Below are 17524 nucleotides of genomic sequence, written 5' to 3'. Positions count from 1 at the left end.
TAGAAATTGCTAACTAGATTGGTAGTAAGTGAACAGCTGAAGGACAGAACGTCTTGTAATTAAAGCTTTGGATAAAGTCAAGTGAGACAAATAAACACATTGTCAGAGGGTGTTTGGTCACACTTTATTGGGATGGTCCCATATAAACTTATCTACAGATGCTCATATTATGAACAAACTATCTGTCGAAACTGAAAGGTGAGGGTTAGGGGTTGATGTTCAGTGATCAATTAGAAAGACCGAACTTGAACTTCAACAAACCATCTGTAAAGTCTTTGTAGACGGACTATCCAAATAAAGGTGCCGGCTGTTGGGAATCCTGTCATCCTGCAAGCTGAATATGGGAAGCCAGCCAGTGACACCCAGAGCTCTTAGGGCCCGTCCACACGGAGCCTGGATTGCCTGAATCCGAAAAGAAATGTTGCCTGATTGGCCTTGAATCCACACGAACCCGGCGGATTGAGTGACTGAATCCGCAACCTTTTGAATCCAGTCTCCAGAGTGGGTAGATTCGAACCTGCTAGTGAATCCGTGATCGTGTGGACGCCCGATCCGCACAATTTGACGTAATTGCCCCACATGAAAGCCTCGCAATCTCAGCCTGAACCCTTATTAACCCCGCTGCGTCACTTCATAACAGCAACAACATAAACAAAATGTATATGACGTGGAGCCGCCATGAGTGGCAGTCTGTTTTAGCAGCTCTCCGTTTTTCTACTTTTCCCCCCTCTTTTCGCGACTTTTTCGTGACTTAAATTTTTCTACTGTGTTTAGTTGTTTGTATTGGGATTGTGTGCTGCTCTACCTACATGTGGATAGTTTTTCGTGGTCTTACTTAGTCATATGGATGTCATTTTTGAGATCAGCCACAACAACGGACACGACCGGCATTATTTATTAACTGAATTGGTTGCCATGGCACAGCAAGTGGCAGCCTGTTTTAGCAGCTCTCCTGCTAAAAAAAATCCCTAACGGGATTAATAAAAGTTTATCTATCTATCTATCTAAATCGATGTTGTTAAGAAGCTGGTTAGGAATAGGGATGACATCAACAAGCCACACATTAATCTATCACTGTTTAATATATTTGCATCCGACTATTGTTCAAAACCGTTTTTTTTAAGTGTCAGCAATAGCCTATATGAGCAAATCTGACGTGAAAAGATTTTTACTATAGACAAAGTTTTAAAACGGTAACTTAACACAAACGAGAAGTGAACAAACAGCGAAGTGCGCGATTTTAATTTGTCCTGTTTGAGTGCTGTGGTAACAGTGATTTCAGGTGGTACAGAAGTCGTTCCGCAATCCGAAGATTGCTAGTTGGATCTCGACTTCTGTCTTCTGTCACTTTATGCGCATGCTCCATGACGTCTTTACAGTGGGTTCAACCACTCCGCTCCGCTCCAGCGTTTCCGTGTGGACGCAAATTTTTCTTGACAGGGCTTCGTGTGGACGTGATAAAAAAAGGTACCGGATTCAAAAATGTTTACGGATTCAGGCAATCCAGGCTCCGTGTGGACATTAGAATGTCCTGTCCTTTATTACTATGATTCCTAGACACCAGGGTTCCACACAGAATCTAAAGCCAAAGCCGAGAGAAAGTATTGTTTACTGTCCACTGTGCTGGTGTACTTTACCCATTTTGCTCTATAATTGTAAGCGGCCTGATTCCAGATAACAGTTTAAGATTAGATAAGTACTTTTAGATTAGATGTTCCAGAATGGGACTGAAGGCTAGGATTGAAGAGCCATCAATGAGATCCACTCACATCCGATGAGCATGACGCAGATGGAGAAGATCTTTTCAGGGTTGGTGTTGGGCGAGACGTTGCCGAAGCCCACGCTGGTCAGGCTGCTGAAGGTGAAGTAGAGCGCTGTCACGTACTTGTCCTTGGTGGACGGCCCCGAGCTGGAGTCGCTGTCATTGTAGTCCTTGCCAATCTGCTCGGCCAGGTTGTCTAGCCAGCCGATCTTAATGGTGCCCATGCGTGCCGAGCTGGTGCGCTCCACGTTCCCGATGGCATACCAAATGCAGGCCAGCCAGTGGGCGATAAGCGCGAACGTGCACATGAGCAGGAAGAGCACGGCGGCGCCGTACTCCGAGTAGCGGTCCAGCTTACGCGCCACACGCACCAGACGCAGCAGACGGGCCGTCTTCAGCAGGCCAATCAGGGTGGTGGTCTGAGGCTGGAGTGGGGAGCAAGAGGAGGGCAGAGGGGGGTAGAGGGGAGTAAGGAGAGTAAGGAGATGAACTGGAATTAGGACACGGACTTCTGTACACTCACATAAAGGGTGTTTGTGACTGAAGTGATGTAGGAGATGTGACATACACTTCTGTGTTTAAGTTGCATTTATGCACTTTCTCTTGACCACCCCAGGTGCACTCTTAGTTAGCTTTCTTAGCTAGTGCAATTTACAACTTTCCCAGCACCCTCCCTCTCCTCCCCCCCACCCCCTCTCCCTCCCTCACCGCCCCCCTTCCCCCTTTCCCCCACCTCCCGCACCTCATCTGGGCCCGAGCGAAAGATGAGCAGGTCAAAGGGCACGGCGGCCACGATGTCGATGAGGAACCAGCCCTTCAGGTAGTTGCGGACGATGCGCGCCGGCTGGCTCACCACCTCGTCGTTGCGGTTGACGTAGGTGGTGCGGAAGTTGATGATGATGTCCACCACGAACATGATGTCCACCACCAGGTCGACCACGTTGAGCGGGTTGCAGGTGTAGCCGCAGGTGCGCCGGCGCTTCTCCTCCTGCTCGTTGAGCAGGAAGGCGGCGGAGTAGGGCGTGAAGACGGCCGTGTAGAGCACCAGCAGCAGGATGAGCCAGTCCCACACCGCCTTGAAGGGGCTGTAGTGCAGGATGGTCCACTTGTGGATGCGAGGCGCCTGCAGCTTGTACTCTGGGAGCACATCCGCCCCCAGAGAGAGGACCTGTTTGGGGGGGGCAGAGAGAATTTGAGCATTTTACAAATACTATACACTACACTTATCACACCATTAAATAACAAGGCAAATTAAGTAGGGGGCACAGAAACAACAAATACTGATGTTTAGTGTAAAACAGATATATTGCTATCAAACAAACCACTTTTCACAGGATTAAATTAAGTAGTAGGCTAAATCAACTGAAGAGAAAGACCAAAATTTAAAAAAAAAAAACAGAGACAGAGTCAACATTAGAGGATGCAATGGAGGACCGGTAAGCCACACAAGATAAGATAATATCTGAGTCTCTTCTCAGAAACGTTCACACAAGGCTCACAGGGAACATGGGGCAACCACTTATCAGCAGGAGTGACATTTTGTGACAACCTTCACCAAGTTACAAGAAGTTTGCATGATTCTAACAACACCAACTACCTAACAACGATTCTAGTCACTGCAAGATTTATGTGACACAAATAGAGTTGCAGTCACAAAGCACGGGCCAGGCTGTGAGGCATGCTTGTTGGCTTGTGATGTTAAGACTGAAAATAAAATGGCTGTCACCCTTATCGTTCTACTCGTTTCACACAAGTCAGAACGACAGAGAGCCCCGAGAGACAACAAACTTGAGTCTGTGGCCAGTAAGCGGACACAGAGATAACAGACACAATTTGACTGTGACCTGGCAATGAAGGCGCGAGTTATACAAGCAGAGTCGACAAACAACACACAAACAAACACACAGACACAAACAGACATTATTCTTTCTTTTTTTTCTTTTCAAGCTCCAATAAATGCGATATTTGTGTTTTCAGAAAACAGTCCAACCATTGAAGGGTGAAAGGTCAGCCCAGCCCATTTTGAGGGAACAATTGAAACCAAAGCCCAAAAGGGTGAAGGAGGTGCAAATCAGGGTTAAAGATCAGAATCAATAATGATTGGCAATAATCAGTTGTCCAATGAATCTCATCTTCATTTGTATTTCGCATCTTTATATATATTTTATATAGCTCTAAATTAGACAGGTTGGTGTGTAAGTGGCCTGCCATCTGGAATACTGTGTCCTAGGGAAGTGGGATGGGAAACGTGTTTCAGGTCAAATCAGAGTTTCATTGTATTCTTTATACCCCCACCCCCATGATACAGGCCTCTTAAATATTTGCTCACGGCTGGATCCTCTAATCAACAGCTTCCCCCTGTGAACCAACATAGTGGCAGTTCCTGTATCAGAGTAGCTGCCTGATACATGTTCATGTAAGCTCTGGGCTATTGGTTGACACCCATTCTTCTGTTCGGGATACTTAAAGTTGGGCTGTTTCAATGTTTAGTCAGAGACACGGGTGAATCTTCTGAGTGAAACCTTCCTCTCTCCCTTGATGCGCATCATTGCAAGAATAAAGCCTGTTTCCTTACTGATCATTCTCTAACTGAGTCTCCACCTATCTGTGGTATTAGAAAAATGACCAACAAGGGCGCCAGTGGCATAGGCAGCTGATGTCCCTCTAGGTTGGAGGTCAGACACTTTCATTATCTGCCATATCCTGGATCTTATCAAATGCACAGTGGCATTTAAGGCATGAACCGGTCTTAAATATGACATTTCTTCTTACTTATGAAAACAGATGTCTGTGCCCTAATTTAGATTTATTTTCACTTTATTTATTTAATTAATTTAATTTAGAGCCTCACCACTGAATTTGCTGAATTGGCGATCATGAAACATCTGATACACTATGCTATTCTATGCTATGCTATACTTTACCTTAGTCTCATGTGCAATAATAAAAATGGCCTCTCAAGTCCCTCCTTTTTTAAGATGGCTATAAAGATTAGGCACATGAGTAATGCCCACTGATCATCCCAGGGAATATTTACAGAAAGACATTCCTCAAACTCTTTTCACATTAAGTAGTCCACTCTGAAATGGCAGAACTGGGGCCAAGTTTGCATTGTGATATTTAAGCCTCGGCCAAACATTACAGAAGCAGGGAACCATCGCCTCAGTGCTATCACACTGGCCGGCCAAGAAGTGGAGCTACTTTGTGAAGGGGAACACATGTGGTCAAACTCAAGTTTGCAGGACAAATCAACCGAAGTTTATGAATTCTCAGTGACGGCAAAGCTGCATACAGCTTCATAGTTTCAGCAAAGTCTGCTTTGAAATCTCACTAATATAACCCAGAACTAAAAACATCCAATGTGAACTTTATTAAAGGCTGATGCTGAGACACAAAATCAGCATCTTTTGCAACAGCACATATACTAATCCAGACAGGACACCCATAATGGGAGACCATGGGAGACCTTGAGTAGGCATTGATTCTGCTCACACACATAACGTAGCGCACATAGCCACACTGAGGGGGTGCTTGTGTGCAATCCAGCAGCAGTGAGTCTGTTCTCAGTCTGGCCTCACTAACACGTCAGTCTGTCACGTCAGCAATAACAACAAACACCACAACTTTCCATTAGCTGTCCCAGCTAACAGTCACACTGATCAATAAGGGTTAATATGTAGGTCACAGAGAGAGGAAGAGACGGACAAACAGACAGAAAGAAAGGGAGACAGAGCAGGAGATAGAGAGATAGAGACAGAGTGATATTTAATATAATAAGAGGCTGATATCCTTTCCTGTTACTTACTTACAAGAATCTAGGTGTCAAGTTCTATGGCAGTCTTCAAATTATTCTAGAAACTACAGCATCAGGAGACACAGACAGAGAGAGACAGACAGAGTGATGTAGAGCATGTCTTTGTCATGTCAGCCCTCACTGACTGACTAGGGGACTCCATACCGTAAACAACCACAAACCTCCACAACCATAAACTCTCAGTCCCATTTATCATCACAGTTGCACTTACAATCACCACCAATGCAAACCAGAAGCTTTCCTGCATCACCTAAGTAAATGATCAGTACAGTGTCTCTATTGTGTGGGTGATTTCCTCTGGTCATTCAGGCTCAGGGGCTCTCATAACACAAGCAGCAGGCAATGGTTCACCAAGACTGAGTTACTGAGTTACACCAGGGCAGTAGAAGTACAAACGTTTCCTTTCATTCATCTGTCAGTCACTCTGGATAAGAGCTTTTGCTCAATAGCTTGATACAATCCGTAAAACGACGCAACCAGACAGCGGCACAGACAAGCCCAGAAACAGAACTTTTCCTCACGACCTTGAGTGACCTCCACTGTGAGTGGCCCTGAAATGGAAGACTACTGACCGGCAGGACGATGAGTGCCTCCATGTCCAGGTTCTCCAAGCTCTCATGCTTGGGGCCCCAGCAGCACAGCCAGGTCTTGAGGGAGGCCAGCACGCCGGCCTGTCTGCCCCGGAGGAGGAACTGCCGTACCCTACACATACCCTCCCACTGCCACCCCTCAGCCCACCACACTGCACTGGAACAGGCAGAGAGTGGGGTGCGAGGACGCTGGTGCCACCACAGCTGGTAAGTGTAAATGAATAGGGTTAGTGTGAATGAATGGATGCAAGATTGTCATAGCGTATGAGTTTTTCTTTGTGTGCGTCTAAAGCATTAGCGTAGCTAGGGTGTACTTCACTCTTGCTTTCCTAGCTGAACTCTGGATTTGGAAAACGTGCAACTCTTTTAAACACAGACACACACACAAACATCCCACAGACCATGTGATCTTCCGTGCATTCTGTACTCAAAAAACCTTGTTCCCTGGAACAAATCGACAGAAAACAAAGTGCAGTGTAATGGTTTGGGTGCATTTTCACTAAAAAGGGTGTTTGTGTGTCTGTGTGTTTGAGTGTGTGTATGTGTATGTGTGTTTGTTAGAGTGTGTGTATGTGTGTGTGTGTGTGTGTTGACTGACAGAATATATGGGTTAATCAGGTGTTTAGTTTAGTAAAATGTAGGTGTAGGTGAAGTCGAGTAGTGTTAGTATATTATTTCATCTCTGCATTGTTCAAATATTCCAGTCATAATATTTTGACTCCTGACTGGAATGGTTACCCCAAATACGTGTCTTTACTTAAAGTCCCACATAACTGGACTTCCAACAGATTTAACCCACTCCTGTAAACAACTGTTGAGGGCAGACAGGCATCAGAGCATGGCTCCACTTTTACTATTGGTTTCACCCTTGTCTGAATACCATGCCCCCCTTTTCAGATCTCCTCATAGTGTCCCTCACAAACATGGACCTGAGGACATCAGTTCATCTTTCATGCAAAACCCACTACAAGCACCCAAACCCTTCATACCTGAACACCAAAACCCACTACAAGCACCCAAACCCTTCATACCTGAACACCAAAACATTCATACACTATACACACCTTATACACTATATACCACTAAGTATATCACTAGATACCCGTCGTATCAACTCATGCCTAACCTTAGCAAATGTTCTCTCCCATAAAGAACACTTGTAACAGAATTACCTCAAAACACTAGCCACTAGGGGGGCACGGTGGTGCAAGCCGATAAAGCCCCCCACTTACGGGCTACATTGCTCGAGGGGACACAGGTTCAAGTCTGGCCTGATGTCATTTCCCAATCCTCTTCCCACCTCTTCTCCGCCTCGCTTCCTGTCATATCTTCAACTGTCCTATCCAAATAAAGGCATAAAAAGCCCAAAAATAAATCTTAAAAAAAAAAAAATAGCCACTGACAGTTTTTTTTAATGCTCAAGCTAATTCCATGAGAAAAAAGGGTTCTCAAGAGTGACACATTTGCAACATCTCTTATGTTTTCCTCCTTCACATATTTACTTTACTCAGCATACCATGCACACTTACTCTAGCTCCTCCCCTATCAGCATCAGTCCTCCCCCTCAGGTTGAACTAGATAGTGGGCGTTTGCATGACCTTGATTCCTGCCGGCACACTGAGTCCTGCCCAGTGCCCTGTGAGGCCTTTTAGAGCTCTGCTTTCCGTTCTTATTCATTTGGGAACGAGAAAACAGGGGTTGAACTCATCTTCCTTGTCATATTTCTTAGCAGAACGTAAACCTTCTTTTGCAAATCACTGCTTTCATAAATTCCATACATTTTCGCCGCCTTCTTCAAAACGGTGAACACATCTTACACAAAACAACATTGTAAACAACTATGTAAAACCGATAGAAAGCATTTAGTTGCAATGCATGCACACTAATGCTGGCATATTATCAGTTAGTCGGTCAGTCCATCAGCTCACTCACGCTACAACCAGCGCAAAACTGAGAAACCACACAAAGTAAATGCATTGATGAAATGCACCATGCAGTGTGATATTGATGAAAATGAATAATTCTCAGGAAATAATAGAGTATGTACAACAGTTTTCTTTTACGATTTCTGGACCCAGTGGCCAATGAGTTGTTATTTTGGTTGTGTTTTGTTATGTTATTTTTCAACAAGTCAAGCGTTTCCTCAAATAGCATGGAAAAAGCAGAGTGAAGCTATTCATTTTAGGAAGTGTGGGTGAAAATCTTTGTTGAAACATTGAACATAACTGTTAACTGTTAGCCTTTGAGTACTGTACACTGCTGCTGTAGCAGGACAGTTTTTATGATGTATTTTCTTATCTGAAATATCGCTGATGCTTCATAAAGGCCATGTTTGTCTGAGTTTACAGAATATTCTGTTTAGGACCATATGTTATATGAGCTTCTAAATGGCCAAAGATGACCAAACAACTGAAAAAGAAACCTTATTTTTACATTTTATAGATGAGTGCAAAGAAGCAATCCCTCCGCTTTACAGCGCCTAACATGATAAAATACCCTTTACGGACATAAAGCAGAATATGCTTCATTTTTGCAATCTACATTTGTAGTATTCAGTCATACAACAAAAAACTGCCCAGGTGATGTCTGCCGGGCTGATGTACTGTGAGTCTCTCGTCTGTGTTTTACGACAGCAGTATTCTCAGAAGTAGTCGGGGGGGGATACCATCTCTTATCCAACCAGCAATCTTCCACTGATATGTCCAGGGATCCAGCTGTCATTACTTCAAGAAATTACTTTTAGGTCTGTTTCATTATCTCTCGCAATAGCTACTGGGAACCATTGAAAAAGACAGATTTGGTCCCATCTCCTCCCATTCTTTGGGTAATCACACAGAACAGGTTCACCATCCTACAGAAAGGCCCACATATATTGAGTGATAATGGACGGCAACACAATGTTCGATGTAGCTCACATCCACTTCCTGATGGTTTTTATCATCATCTATGGCCTCTCTCCATGACTGAGGGACAGACTCTATCAGTCACTATTCTCATTTTATGTCAGGGAAATTACATTGTGTTTATTTTGATTACGTTTACATTATATTCATTTAGCTGACGAAGCATTCATAAGACTTTGTGTGGCACTCAACTGTATTTTCTTATCTATTTATTCAAACATATCAAATGACACACATGCAATACTAATATTTTTACTATTTATCTGCCTCTACCATCTTGTCTATTTATGCAAAACCTCTTCCTCTTTAACGAACATGCACTCGCTCTACACCTCTCAAAGTCATATTAGCTGCTTTGCATGATAAAAAAGAAAAGCTGTTGGTATGGTATCAATAATGGCAGTTGCTAAGGGGACGTCTAACTGACACGGTCTGACTTAGCAACATGTTCAGACAAAAGAACCGGCGGTGGATAAGTCAGGATCCTCTTTGCACTCTACAAGTGACAGAACAGGCCGAAACATCATCTCAAGCTTTCACTTCTAGCTCAGTTTGTACTGATATAATCTCTCTCTGATTTCCTCTGTTTCTGTGTCACATGGATGCACATACATGCACACACCAATGCACGCACACACACAGACACACACACACACACACACACACACACAAACATACAAGAAACACACACACAGCCACACATGCACTCACTGCACTCACCCACACAAACATACACACACACACAGGGGGAGAGTATCCTGACCAAGCTATATCAGGACATTTACATTTAGTCATTTAGCAGACGCTATTATCCAAAGTGACGTACATGGGAGAGAACAATCAAGCTACGAGCGTGGGTCTCAAGCTACGACAGGGCACCCAAGCCCATTATGACATGCCTCTGTATGGCTTTTAAACTATTCTGCCGCATATGCACTCAAAACATCTATCCTACATACACACGCAGACACCACCAACACAAATCCATCCTCCACACACTCACACAAAGACACACACATGCATGCCCAGTCCCAGACACGCGCATGCACATGGACCCACTCATGCGGGGTATTGGAGGTTATTGATAAAATCTAGCAGGCTGTTTCATAACGATGGCCTGAGTTTTAATCTATCTCTACTGTCTGCACGCAGATGTCCCTTCTGCCACATGTACACGCAAACACACACGCACACGCACACACACACACACACACACACACACACACACACACACACACACACACAAAACACACGAAACACACGCACATGTATTAACTCACACACATGCTTGCATGTACATGAACACTTACATGTAAACACACACTTCTACATATATACAGAGTACCCACATACCTGACCACACAGAGACTCATTCAAAGGCAATACATACACCACTAAAGTCAAGGCACATCAACAAGCACATTTGCGTCCATTTATAATAAGTCACAGAAACGGGTCACCAATCATACTCGCTTCAAAAAGCAGTTTAAAAATCCTCCATCACCAAGGTAACGCACAGTTGGCATACCATGAATCCGACACACTTTAACCCATTTCATAGTGGCTTGACAAGATCCATCATTTCTTCACAAACTCTACTTGTCACCAGTCTGATTGACATGGTCATCGGAGTGACCAAATACGGGCCAGATCTCAGTGAGAACCATTTCCACAACAATTTCCACATTCAACGACACAATTTAAGAAGCACATCTTGAGAGACGAGAGGATGAAGGAGAACACAAGAAGAAATGTCTATGTATGAGAGAGGAATTTGGAGTGAAGAAGTAAGAAATAAGTAAAACAAGACTTACAGGCTTGAGTTTGTTTTTTAAACTCATGTTGTCATTCTCTGAGTGGTGCTGAGAGCGAAAGCAGTAGTCCACTGACCGCCTGCTCCGACACGCGTACGCACACACATACACACACATATACACACACTCACACCCACACACGCATTTACAGACGTATGAGGAAATATCCAAGGGGAGAGAGACAGAGGCTGATAGAGAGAGAGAGAGAGGGGGGGGGGTGATAGAGAGACTGAAAGAGGGTGGGAGAGGAAGAGAAAAAGAAAAAATGAGAGGTGTCTGCCAGGGAGACACCATCCTGCCCTCTCTCCCCTTTGACATAACCTCATTCATACAGCTACAGTTCTTTCTCTTTATTTTGTCTTTTTAAATAATTTTTTCTGTCATTCCAATTATCTTTTTATACAAACATGTAAAATAAACACACACACAAGCACAGGCAATCCTCAGTTGAAGAGCAATATAAAGTTTAAGAATATGCAATACGCACAAATGTTCACACCTGGATCATTTTTTGGGCTAAATAATTTTTTTGAAAATACACGCACAGTTCTAGGAAGCACAGTACCAGGGCATAGTCACATAATGTGCTTGATGTTATTCAGACTAATCAATAAATACAAGAATCAATGATTGCAGTCATTTCCCCTTTGTTGACCTGTGCCAATCGACATCCAATTATGGAAGTGGGAATAAGCAGGGTGGGGCGGGGTCGGAGGGTGGGAGTGTGCGTGGGGGTGGGGTGGGTGGAGTTGCCAGCATCACATCACAGGAGGTGAGTCGTCTGACAGAAACACGCAGATTGAGGGAGCCTCATTGAGTGTAAACAAAGATGACGACAGCAACAAGGCAGAGGCCCAAATGCCACATAACGATGGACACCATCTTAAAGGACAAAGCTCAATGTCAAATAAATACTTCTGTAATAGACACAGAGGAATGGGAAGGATGGCGAGAGATTTAAGTGGGAGTGCTAAAGAAGAAAGCAATTGATAAAGAGAAAAGACAGAAGAGAAACAAGACAGAGACAAAGAGAGGAACAAAGCACAAAAGAAAGAGAGGCAGAGAGATAGCGAGAGGAGTATAAAGAGAGAGAAAGAGAAAGAGAAAGAGAGAGAGAGGTCTTTACTGGCACTGCCCTCTGCATCCATTAGCCCCAGAGGCCAAGGTCATGAGCTGCAGGACACCTCCGGAGGGATCAATACCCACCAACCCCCTTCATCTCTCCGCTCGCACCTCCCCTACTAACATCCTCATCCTCCTCCTCCTCCTTTTCACTCTCCCTCCACTCACACCACCTGTAAGAAAGCCTCCTCTCCCTTCTTCTCATATCCCCTCTGTCCCTCATCACATAGTGATCCACACTCAATCGTTCTCAATACTGGCCACCAGGGGGTGATCACAAACACGCACGGCTTTGAGGCGAGCGAGGGACACGTCCACAGCTGACAGGCACTGAGCCACAACACCAACAGCCCAAAGACTGAATTGACCACAAATACTAACTAGAGATGCTCCACAAACAGAACGCTGAGTACTGTGAGGACCCCGGCATAGGTGTCTTTTTCATGATACTGGCTGAGAGCATTCAAAACATGAAGACATTTAACAGGTTTTCAATTTCATGGGTCATATTAGCAGGTCTTCGATTTCCAACATACACACGTCCATAAGGTTTGAAAACCAGAGTGGTATAAAAATGTTGGCAAGCAGGAACTGGTAGACACTCGGTTACATTGTTATTGTTGATGTAAATTAATCAGGCAGTGACACAGATGTTCTAGGATTTTCATTTGATGTCGTTTCATGAAGGCAAAATTGAATAACTGAAAAGGTTGTACTCTGTTGCTGAAAATCTTAAATGAAATGCTTTGTGTATAGTGTAAAATCTATGGTATTTTTTAGAATTACTGCTTGCCAATAAGGTTAAACACGTGCTTGAGTACATACACACACACACACACACACACACACACACACACACACACACACACACGCAGTGTGTTTTGTGTGCGTGTGGAAGCGTGCGTGTTAGCAGTGACGCGGGGTGGTGTCTATCTGGATGGATTTTTCCACTGGCAGGAACGACACGCTGTTGCCCATGTGCGTTGACACTGCAGCAGCTTGTCAATATCTGAGGCCCTCTCTTTCATGCCGCCTCTCTCTCTCTCTCTCTGTCTCTCTCTCTCTCTGTCTCTCTCTCGCTCTGCCTCTCTCTCTCTCTGTCTCTCTCTCGCTCTGCCTCTCTCTCTCTCTCTCTCTCTGTCTGTGCCTCTATCTTTCTCTCTCTCTCTTTCTCTGTGTTTTGCTCTCTCTTTTTTTCCCCTCACCCTGAACACCTGAGCTTGCCAGAGCTCCACCTGAGTTATACACACAAAGACTGGCTGCTCACTGGGTCTATACTCATCGGACCTCACCATAACTTGCATAATTGGTAACCTAGAATTCCAAAGGCTAGGTCAAAGGCTAAACCCTTGCATTATGTCCATACTATGAATATGGGGAGGTCAACTGTAAACACAGTCAGGCCCTACCCACACACACATACACACACACACATACACACACTATCAACCCCCCCTTTCCACAGCTGACCACTCCTCTGACCACTCTGTGGGGGGTATATATGGGTCACTGTTGTACACAGCATCGTGGGGTGTGCAGCTTCGACCTTTTCCATCGCTATGAGTTTTCCATGGCGACCACAGGGCGTTGGGGCTGGCGTCCCTCTCTTTTCCACGCGGCGTCATGACAGCAATCCATGAGGATCCACTCTAAAGCGGACGTCACTTACTCTCTCACCTACTTTATGCCTCCGCGCTGCACCAGTCAGGGGACAGAGTTTGCCCAAAGTAAAAACACATCTACAATCGGCTGACCTTTCAAACACGATTACACGACCCTTCACGGCGAATTGACAAGTAGTGCTTCTAACTCTGTGCCGCTGCCAGCATTGTAGAGCCACTCAGGATAGTTTTCCAACCACTGTGTAATTCATGAGCAAAACTGTGCCAGCATGAAGCAGTCTCTTTGATACATACACAATTCAAAACATTTGACTGAATAAGTCATTTATTATTTACTGTGTCTCAATAACAATCTTTCAGGCAACACCTCACTGTAAAAGGCCACCTGTTAGCTTCCTGCTCTCCTTCCCCCCCGAGAGCTCCGTAAAGGCTTGATTAAGGGATGGGCAGCCAACATCTCCTTCTTGACTCATTCCTTTCAGACTCATTTCCCCTCATAGAAACACGAACATATATCTGTGTGTTGTACAAATAGCTATATGGCACTTGTACCCTTCAATATCCACGAATGGTGGTTTATATTCTTAGCATTCTTGTGTCATCTCACCATAAAAAGAGCTGTGACAGAATCAGATGTAGGTGTAAATGTACTTGCAGACACTACAAAGTATGGATGTGTCACTGGCGTTGTGTATTTGATTGTGTGTCTTGCTTTGGCTGGGGGATATGTTGTTTTTTCACCGGTAGTTTCTCATTGATCCATTGTATGAGCTCTCAGCAGAATCTCTTAGACACTTTAAAGCCACCATAAAAAAAAGTAAGACATGTGCCCCCATACAAAACCCCCCCCCCCCCCACACACACACAGCAGCACACATTTCATGCCGTCATGCGTCAAAGATGACTCACGTCTTACCTGTGTGACATGCGTGACCTTCTCGCTGACCTTGACCTTGCTGGGGGGGAGGATCTCGATCTCAGTAGGGGAGGGGGGGCGCAAGCGGTCGGAGGTGAAGGAGAGAGTCACCTTCGGGATGCGACTGAGGGCGCGATGCCGCATGAGGTCCGAGTCCGACGTGGAGTTCAGCAGGCTCGGCTTCAGGTCTGAGAGAACACGCAATGCACCCGGTTAGAAGGCCACACCGGCAGCTGCATCAAGGCATGTTCTTTGATAGATCGCTTTTATAAAACGAAAAGCTGCACAAGAACTCTCTTCATTCACTCTACCAGTTATTAAATCATTTTTGCCATTTAGTCAGTTTGTCTATATTCTCCTCCAGTTCTACACACACTGGTTTAATTCTTAGTAGTAATGAGGATGCTCAGGTTTGTGCGATCCAACTGGTAGAGCAACTTGTAGCGCAAGATCATGTGTTTCGATACATACTGATGAGAATGTATGCTGTACTGTTCAAACATGTACTGCAATATAAAGATGCTTTGGATAAAAGTCTCTACTAGTAGTAGGTAGCTGAAGATGTGGCATGTTGCTCGACTCAGAGACACTCAGACTTGAGGAGGCAAAGCTGGCTCAATCCATCAGGGGGAATGAGATGTGTGTGCGGCCAGCATGGGGCATTTATCTGGAATGTTCTCTCTGAAGCGTGAAGCAGTTCTCCTTCCTGTGAGTGAGGGCTAATCTATCCTTGCTATTTAGAGTGCACTAGCACTGATTGCACAGCCTCTTGGGAACAGGTGCCGTGGCTGCGGAGGGAGGCAGAACATTTGTTTTTCTTCTGTGTGGAACCTCCCCCCAGCTCTCGGTCCCTCTGGAACTAGTGAGTATGCGTTTGCAACAGGTACACACATGTAAACGCTGACACCACCAGTGACACACACACACACACACACACACACACACACACACAGTGACACAAACAGAGAGACTCACACAAACACACAGGCAGGCACACACACAAAGTGATCCAGCGTGACTGGTCTAAATATAGCAGGGGACACTGCTGTGCACGTCCGCCTGGAACAAGCTCTCTCCAGGGGAGGCACCGCAAGCTCTGCCTCTGGACCGGTCCACGTTACCACAGTGATTATCGCTTCAGCCATTTTATCCTTCAGTTTGTGTTATGATGGTGGAAAAGGTCAATGCTAGAGCACGTTCATCATCAGCAGCGGTTCTGGACATGGGTCATAGATGGGAGGCAGACACATCTTCAACACACACGTGTGCATGCCCTTACACGGACACAGAGTCCGCAGGTTGGCCAGTTTCACTCTGAAGGAGCCCTAGTGAGCCCTAGCTCTGAAGGAGCCCTCTAAATGAATGTGCTGATTTGATGTCTTTTGAATTCCGCAAATGAATGAATTAAGCTAAGCTATTGCTAATGGTCATATCACTGCACCTATGTGGTACACCATGAAAACACATGTGTTGATCTGCTGAAATACTGTCATTTTTACTACAAGAACTTACAGTAAAGGACGGGTACACATGTTAGTATGTGTGATCCCTGGGTATTAAACTCTTTGTTAACACCTAGTGGTACTAGATGAAGCACAGGAACATTCACACATACAGTATATACATTCAAATGAGCAAATACAGAAACAGACAGACACATATTCACATACATACATAATAATCCCAAACACACACACACACACACACACACACACACACACACTGCTGCTGATGCGCGGGTCTCCTGCTCGACCACTCCAGTCAGCCTTCATGCCGTCAATGTCGTCACATACATACATAATAATCCCAAACACACACACACACACAAACACACAAACACACACACACACACACACACACACACACACACAGACAGACACACACACACACACACACACACACACACAGACACACACACACACACACACACACTCACTGCTGCTGATGCGCGGGTCTCCTGCTCGACCACTCCAGTCAGCCTTCATGCTGTCAATGTCGTCACATACATACATAATAATCCCAAACACACACACACACACACACACACACACACAGACACACACACACACACACACACACAGACACACACACACACACACACACACACACACACTCACTGCTGATGATGCGCGGGTCTCCTGCTCGACCACTCCAGTCAGCCTTCATGCCGTCAATGTCGTCCAGCGAGGAGGCACGCCGCAGGCTGTGCACGCTCTCGTGTGATTGGCTGCGCGGGCCCAGTTGGTCTGGGTCCAGGTGCTGGTGGTGGGTCAGGAGCGCCAGCGAGGAGTGGGTGGAGGAGTGGGCCAGCGCCGGTGGGTCCTCCTGAATCAGGGCCTGGGTCTCGGACTGCAGGCAGCTCTCCTTGGAGGGGATACGGAACTCCTTCAGAGGGAGCTGCTCACTGGTGGGCTGTGTGTGTGTGTGTGTGTGTGTGTGTGTGTGTGTGTGTGTGTGTGTGTGTGTGTGTGTGTGTTGGGGTTGGGTGGGGGGTGGATAGATGATGAGAAGAAGAGGCATGTAGAGGGACAGAGATGGACAGGAGATGGACAAACATGGAAAAGGAAGAGAGAAGCCAAATATATTGATAACAAATATCGACCACCTTCATTAAAATGGTCCAACACTTTCTCACTTTCATTCAAACTGTCCACACGCGTATAAATAAAGTCTATTTCAGTTAAAGCCACTTAGGTATTGATTAGAAACACAGTGGAATCATTCAGTAAGCATCTCTAGTATTCTATAAGCTTTAACGTGCAATAGCAGTGAGTAAGTGTAAAGCTGGTTTTCAAGATTGAATTTCAAAGAGCCTGTTTAATTTGAGCCACAGACTGAAAGTTGCCCACCTTTCATAGGTTAATTGCTGTCTGATGCTGGCTGCTGGTTGCTCTGGAGATAGACCAATAGCCTATCTCCCCTGATTTTATTTACAGCTGGCATAATCACAACTGCGCTCAGGGCGCCGGCACAGACTTGTC

General features: G+C 45.2%; 1 protein-coding gene across 3 annotated transcripts in view; it reads right to left on the bottom strand.

Moving 5' to 3' along the window:
• Positions 1–17524, bottom strand: part of kcnh6a (potassium voltage-gated channel, subfamily H (eag-related), member 6a) — a 31757-nt gene that overhangs the window by 5375 nt on the left and 8858 nt on the right. For 2 of the 3 annotated variants that reach the window (XM_031571220.2, XM_031571222.2), the window contains exons 5-8: positions 16661–16955; positions 14544–14731; positions 2505–2930; positions 1770–2187 (exon numbers count right to left, since the gene is read on the bottom strand). In XM_031571220.2, the coding sequence (XP_031427080.1) occupies positions 1770–2187; positions 2505–2930; positions 14544–14731; positions 16661–16955 (1327 nt within the window). Of the gene's footprint in view, positions 1–1769; positions 2188–2504; positions 2931–14543; positions 14732–16266; positions 16348–16660; positions 16956–17524 lie in introns of those variants that run through there. The other variant, XM_031571223.1, reaches the window with a different exon arrangement.

Source organism: Clupea harengus, chromosome 1, assembly GCF_900700415.2.
Source record: "Clupea harengus chromosome 1, Ch_v2.0.2, whole genome shotgun sequence".
In the NCBI taxonomy this organism is placed as follows: domain Eukaryota; kingdom Metazoa; phylum Chordata; class Actinopteri; order Clupeiformes; family Clupeidae; genus Clupea; species Clupea harengus.
Note: the sequence above shows the minus strand (reverse complement) of the source record. Positions and strands in the feature narration are given on the sequence as shown.